This window comes from Borostomias antarcticus, assembly GCF_949987555.1.
Source record: "Borostomias antarcticus genome assembly, chromosome: 20".
NCBI lineage: Eukaryota > Metazoa > Chordata > Actinopteri > Stomiiformes > Stomiidae > Borostomias > Borostomias antarcticus.
The window spans coordinates 13,255,105-13,262,604 of NC_140253.1; the positions used below are offsets into that span (position 1 = coordinate 13,255,105).

General features: G+C 53.6%; 1 protein-coding gene across 1 annotated transcript in view; it reads right to left on the reverse strand.

Moving 5' to 3' along the window:
* Positions 1 to 7,500, reverse strand: part of znf827 (zinc finger protein 827) — a 93,136-nt gene that overhangs the window by 14,919 nt on the left and 70,717 nt on the right. The window contains 3 exon segments of the mRNA XM_084454686.1: positions 1,656 to 1,769; positions 1,772 to 1,822; positions 3,783 to 3,920. Coding sequence (XP_084310812.1) covers positions 1,656 to 1,769; positions 1,772 to 1,822; positions 3,783 to 3,920 — 303 coding nt within the window.

A 7,500-nucleotide genomic window follows, 5' to 3' on the forward strand; every position in this document is an offset into this window, starting at 1 on the left:
GAGAAGGGAGGAGAGGAGAGGAGAGAAGGGAGGGAGGAGAGGTAAGTAAGTAAATTTGATTTGTATAGCACTTCTCACAGAGGACTCACAAATGGCTTCACATTGGTTAAAATATACAAGGAATCAATCAAATTAAAGAACATGGCCAAGATTTGGGGAAATTTGTTTTCCATCTTCTCTGGGTTAGACAAGCAGTATGAAGCATTTTCAACTCTGTGCGTGGGGGAAATACTGGGGGAAATACTGTTTTAAAAGCATGCATCAGGTGTGTTAATATGTATTTCAAAAAATCTTGGCCACGTCCTTTAAAACACAGGAAACAGGACAACAGTCATAGACAAGAGTCAAATTGATTCAGAAAACACCCGTCTAAGCAGAAGCGTCTTTAGCTGCTTCTTGAAAATGTCCACAGAGGCCGCAGCTCTCAAGTCCTGAGGAAGAACATTCCACAGTCAGGGTGTCACAGACTCAAAGGCTCTGTCACCTCTGGTCTTGAGCCTGGTGAGAGGGACAACCAGCAGAGCCTGGTCAGCTGACCTCAGTGACCTGCTGGGAGCGTGTTCATGGAGCAGGTCAGACAGATATAAGAGGTGTCTGACCATGTAGGGCCGCTATACGTAATAACAGAACCTCAAACTGGATCCTGAGGTTAGCTGGAAGCCAGTGCAGGGAGATCCAGGACAGCGTTAGCATGAGAAGTTCTACTGGACCTGGTCAACAGCATTTTGGACCAGCTGGAGGTAGTCTAAAGATTCTTTGTTGAGGTAAGTAAAAAGAGAATTACAATAATCCGAGGCGTGATGAGGATCAAGGTTTCTGAGGTGTAAAAAACATGTACGGGTCAAGAACTTGAGGGGGAGATGATAGATCTATATCTATGATGAGCTCCTACAGGTCTTTTTATTCGATTTTATTGCAGATTTGATCCCATTTCCCCCCCAACCTGGTAGCCGATCACAGCCAATCACACCCGACCGTCAGTCCCAACGGTCCTGTCGCTGCCGTGGAGGGTCGGTCGGTCGCACGACCCCGCGGTAGACGATCCGGAAGAGAAAGCCCGCTTCCCTATTCCCTCAAACCGTGACCGTGACTCCCGACACCAGACGGGGTCGCCGTAGAGCGCCGGACCCTCGCGCCGAAATTACACCGACCCCCCTCTCGGGAGCGGCGGCCCGATATGCCACTGCCCTGCAGACATTTTTTTCGGATCTGGCGCAACCCCCGGTCCGGTTCGCCGGAAACCCGACGCTCAGACCGCTACGGCGCCGCGGACGCCCTCGCACAGCTCTCTGAACTGGTCAGGAGAAGAGAGTGAGAGGGGACTGTGTGTGTGATGTGTGAATATCAACCGCTCAAAGATGCGATGGCGCAGCTTGGGTATAAATGTAAACTGCTGGTGTTTATATTTGCTAGCTTAGGACCAGACTAGTCGTGAGGGGCCTGCAGATGGCAGAACGCCCGAGCCAGAAGCACCGTTCTGTCCATCATCTGGGATCATGGAAGTGGTCAGATATGGAGACGTTGCTTCCTGTATCCATAGACTGTCTGATAAGTGATGTAATGTATGGCCAGTGCTTCCACATCTATTATCTGTGTTCAAGATTTCGTTGATTATGTGAACACAATTCAAATGTGTGTGTGTTTGTGGCGGTCACTCCACCTGTAGTAGTAGGGGCAGCTCTTGAGCTCGGGGGCGTCGGCGGCGGCGGCGTGCTCGGCGTCCGGGCTGGCCAGCTTGACGGCGTGGAGGGGGAGGGGCTGGTTCAGGCTGCTTGGCACTTGGCTGCGTAAGAACACAAGTGACACTTATACTTCCCCTCCTCTGCAGCGACGCACACGGGCACGCGCACGCACGCACACACACACACACACGCGCACTCCACATGAGCAGGCTCTCGGTTTGAGGACCATGTACACGCTCACACACACAGACGGCTGAGCGCGGCACACACACACGCACGGCCGAGAACCAGCACACCGGTGCGCTAATTTGAGGATCAGGAAAATGTTACAGAAACACGCGCGCACACACACACACACGTGCACACACACACACACACACATGCGCACACACACACACATGCTCACACACACACACACATGTGCACACACACACACACATGCGCACACACACACAGCCACGCACGCTGCCATACAAACTAGCCCCCCCGCCCCCCCCCCCGCAACTTGCCCCAAGGACAAAAAGCCAGGCAACCTTTATGTCGCCAGGGAAACCAAAAGGACCATGGCGCTGACATATGCCCCCACTTCTGTTCTCTGTGGTGCGGCCAAGCTGTTCACCGCCAAGCACCTCCGATCAGGAGAGAGAGGGTGTGTGTGTGTGGGTGTGTGGGTGTGTGTGTGTGTGTGTGTGTGTGTGGGTGTGTGTGTGTGGGGGAGAGAGGGAAATTAATGTGCAAGCGTGTGCAAATATGTGGGTGGTACTTTTTTTTCTTTATACAGGAGATCAGAGCGGCTGAGTGGGCGTGTCCAGGATGGTAAACAGGAAACCAGTCGCCCCATTTATCAGACGGACATTAACATAACAATGGGACGCGATTTGTGATATGAAAGCGTAAAGAGTGCAGGTCTGCCTGGGTGAGATCTGCATGGCGGGGGGATGGGGTGGAGCCTGGGTTAGATCTGCATGACGTGGGGATGGGGTGGAGCGTGGGTTAGATCCGCATGGCGGGGGGACGGGGTGGAGCCTGGGTTAGATCTGCATGGCGGGGGGATGGGGTGGAGCCTGGGTTGGATCCGCATGGCGGGGGGATGGGGTGGAGCCTGGGTTAGATCCGCATGGCGGGGGGATGGGGTGGAGCGTGGGTTAGATCCGCATGGCGGGGGGATGGGGTGGAGCGTGGGTTAGATCCGCATGGCGGGGGGATGGGGTGGAGCGTGCCTACTGGGAGCTGGCGGGTGATTAGGACGTCTGAGGGGCCGAGTTCAGAAGTTTAATCAGGACTCTGGAGATCCCAACTCTACGCCCAACGAATACTGAACATCTACTGTGTGTGAGAGAAAGAATGCCTGCTCTCAGTGATGAGAGTGCAGTGTGTGTGTGTGTGTGTGTCTGTGCACTACCCGGAGGTAGCTGAGCAAGGTGTGTGTGTGTGTGTGTGTGTGTGTGTGTGTGTGTGTGTGTGTGTAGCGGATAGAGGAGTAGTGTATGCATACTGGGAGTCAGCCTAGCTGTATAATTACACAAGCCGTCGTCCCAGTAAGACTAATCACTCTGGTAATCTGTTTAAAGGGATGGTAATCCACTCTAGTCAACCTTATTTACTTACTCAGGTCTTCTCACTCTCTCTCTCTCTCACACACACACACACACACACACACACACACACACACACACACACACACACACACACACACACACACACACACACACACACAAAGGAGCTCGCACACACAAAGGCACTGTGTTTCTCTCTCTCTCTCTCACACACACACACACACACACACACACACACACACACACACAACCGAACCGCGCTACACCATGGGAATGTTGCCATGTCAAAACATGACATTCGGAAGTGGTGCTTGATGCATGGATGATGGATGATGCCTGCACGTGTGTGTGTGAGAATGTGTGTGTGAGTGTGCCTGAGTGAGTGTGCGTGAGACTGTGTGTGTGCGCGAGAGTGTGTGTGTGTGACTGAGGGTGTGTGTGTATGTGTGCGTGGGTGAGTGTGCCTGAGTGTTTGAGTTTGTGTGTGTGTGATGTGTGTGTCTGTGTGTGCATCTGTGTGTGTGTGTGTGCGCCTCCCCCTCACCTGTGTGTAGAGCCAGGTGCCTGGAGAGGGTCTGCTGTCGGCCGAACACCTTCCCACAGACGGGACACGGGTACAGCTGCTCGCTCAGACGCCACTGGGCCACGCCGTTCCCCGGCTCGCCCTCTGCCTTCTCTGGGTCTGCGCACACACACACACACACACACACACAGTCAAGACGCGTAACCTCACTTATGGCGCCCGGCGATAACCACGCAGCTCCCGTGTCGTGGCGCGTCGTACGCGGCCGTCTGACCCTTCCTTCCTTCTCCTTCCCCCTGCCGCCGCAGGCCGCCTCGGAGACGGCGGGCGCGTCCTCTGGCGCCGTTTATTACTGGCGCTCTCTCTGAGAACACGCCCCCCTCCCGCCCCGTCATGCATATGACGCCCCGCCCCTCCCCCACAACGCTCAGATACCATAGGGGTGGAGGGAGAGAGAGAGAGAGAGAGGGAGAGAGAGAGAGAGAGAGAGGAGGGAGAGAGAGGAGAGGGAGAAGAGAGGGAGGAGAGAGAGGGGAGTGAGAGAGAGGGTAACAGAGAGAGAGGAGAGAGAGAGAGAGGAGAGGAGGGGGAGAGAGAGAAAACGGTGTAAAGGGCAGACACGGTGTGTATGAGAGAGAGAGGGAGGGAGGGAGGGAGGGAGGGAGAGAGGGAGGGAGAGAGAGAGAGAGGGAGGGAGGGAGGGAGGGAGGGAAAGAGAGACATAGGGAGAGTGAGAGAGAGACCGAGATGGGGGGGATCAACAGAAAGATCACATCCTCGCGCGGCAAGGAGAGAGACAGAATTAACCTTCTGATGAAGGCCTCACTCTCAATTAAGATTCCACGCCATGCCTCCCCCCGCGCCTCCGCCACAGAAATATAGAGCCTAGCTGGACGCTGCGCACGGCGAAGCGCTTTCAAACGCCCGCCGGCCACAGCGCAAGACTCGCTCGCCGTGACGGCATCCCATGATGCTCCTGGGCCAAGCTGGGAGACCAAGTGTGTGGTGTAGAACATCTCTACAATACGCTATCTCTACAATACGCTGACCGTCGTGCGAAGAGTATATCTATAGGTGACATATCTATAGGTGTATATATATATATCACCTGTCATTTATGCTCACAACAAGTTTATATTGTATTTGATTTCACTTTGATTGCCTAGTTACTGACTAGTTAATCGGGCGTGTGAAAACGTGGCGCTGAAACACGAATTAGGCAAAGCGCTCGGACACGCCGGGCGGCCCTGGCGCGATCCGGTCAGAAGCAAAGCGCCTCGCCGTTCTCCGGAACCCGAAAGGAGTCGGGGGGGGGGCGGTGAAGCGGTGATATACACTTTGGCTGGACAGCAGCATGGGCAGTGGCTGCTCCTCCGACTCGCCCTTTGCTACTAAAAGCAGCCATTTTTTGCGCGAGCTGTCACAGGGAGATGCAGGCCGGGAGATGGATGGGGTGCGTTTTGGAAGGAGGGAGAGAGAGAGGGAGGGAGGCGGCGTTTTTTTTTTTTGGCATTTGGGAGGAGATTTAATGGAGAAGCACTAAAGAACAGATGTCTTGGCCTTGGACGGCAGGTCTGAAGGACGTCTTCCCCGGGTCCAGAGACGCCACGGGCCCAGCACTCTCACTTCCCCTCGCTGCCTTCCCTTCTGGCAGTGTGTCTGTCTCTCCTCCTCTCTCTCCTCCTCTCCCCTCCTCTCTCTCCTCCTCTCTTCCCTTCTGTCAGTGTGTCTGTCTCTCCTCCTCTCTCTCCTCCTCTCTCCCTTCCCTTCTGTCAGTCTGCCTTCTCTCTCCTCCTCTCTCCTCTCTCCCTTCCCTTCTGTCAGTGTGTCTGTCTCCTCCTCTCCTCTCTCTCCTCCTCATTCCCTTCCCTTCTGTCAGTGTGTCTGTCTCCTCCTCTCCTCTCTCTCCTCCTCATTCCCTTCCCTTCTGTCAGTGTGTCTGTCTCTCCTCCTCTCCTCTCTCTCCTCCTCTCTCCCTTCCCTTCTGTCAGTGTGTCTGTCTCTCCTCCCCTCTCTCCTCCTCCCTCTCCTCCTCTCCCCCTTCCCTTCTGTCAGTGTGTCTGTTTCTCCTCCTCTCTCCCTTCCCTTCTGTCAGTCTGCCTTCTCTCTCCTCCTCTCTCTCCTCCTCTCTACCTTCCCTTCTGTCAGTCTGCCTTCTCTCTCCTCCTCTCCCTCACTCTCTCTTTCCTTCTCTCTCTTCCTTCCCTTCTGTCAGTCTGCCTTCTCTCTCCTCCTCTCTCTCCTCATCTCTCATCCTCTCTCCTCCTCTCTACCTTCCCTTCTGTCAGTGTCTGTCTCACCTCCTCTCCTCTCTCTCCTCGTCTCTCTCTACCTTCCCTTCTGTCAGTCTGCCTTCTCTCTCCTCCTCTCTCTCCTTCTCTCTCCTCCTCTCTACCTTCCCTTCTGTCAGTCTGCCTTCTCTCTCCTCCTCTCCCTCACTCTCTCTTTCCTTCTCTCTCTCTCTTCCTTCCCTTCTGTCAATCTCTCTCTACCTTCCCTTCTGTCAGTCTCCCTTCTCTTTCCTCCTCTCTCCTCTCTCCCACTCTATCTCCTTTCTCTCCCTCACTCTCCTGCCCTTCCATCTTGCTCTCTCCTTCTCTTTATCTCCTTTCCCTCTCTCCTCTCTTTCTCCGCTCTCTTTCACTCTCCTCCCTATCTCCCTCTTTCTCATCCTCTCTCTCTGTCTCTCTTTCTTTCTCTTTCCTTCTCTCTCTTTCTCTCTCCCCCTCTCTCTCTTCTCCCTCTCTCTCTCTCTTTCTCTCCCCCCCACTCTCTCTCTCTTCCCCCTCTCTCTCTCTCTTTCCCTCCCTCTCTCTCTCTCTCCCCCCCCTCTCTCTCTCTCCTCTCTCTCTCTCTCAGGTGCTGTCTAGGAGTGAGAGCACAGGGAGGGTGAAGCAGCTCCTCCATGTTGGACGTAGTAGTGGTAGCAGAGCGTGTGTCTGGGCTCCAGACAGGCAGGGTGTGGGTTGGACCATCAGAAGAACAACAGCCTCAAATCCCACATGGCGACGTAAGCGGAGTGTAAAGGAGTCGACCGGCGACCTCCCGCCTGACCCCGCGATGAATGCTCTCCCTCCACAAATACATATAATAGCATATATCTATATCAGTGGTTCTTAACCTTGTTGGAGGTACTGAACCCCACCAGTTTCATATGCGCATTCACCGAACCCTTCTTAATTGGAAAAATAAAATGATTTTTTCAAATTCAAAACATAGGTATATATTTTGCTGGTGCACAAAATGAACCGTGCATCAACATCACTGTGTTCAAAGAACAAAACCATCAAAACATGATTTTCACACAAAAACAAAAACATAATAATGAATATTTACTGCAATTAGTGCCTTTCAGAGACCAGTTCAGAAATGCGCGGCTTCACCTTGGCAAGTGCCACTCTCATGTCATTTTCGCAACAAAGTCTGTTCCTTTCACAATCACACGACGTACCATCACGACAGTCACAAGTCGACTACTGAGCGCACCAAATTCCCTGCAGCACAGATAGGCCAAGCGATGTAGCGTGATCACCTGCAGCCAATGATGGCCAAGCGGGGCGTGTCATCACGAATCATATGAGTCAGGTGTGTGTCTTGACCTCCACCGAACCCCTGAGACTGACTCACCGAACCCCTGGGGTTCGATCGAACCCAGGTTAAGAACCACTGATCTATATATATCTATCTATATCTATCTCTCTCTCTGTCTCTTCCTCTCTCTATCTCTCTCTCTTCCTCT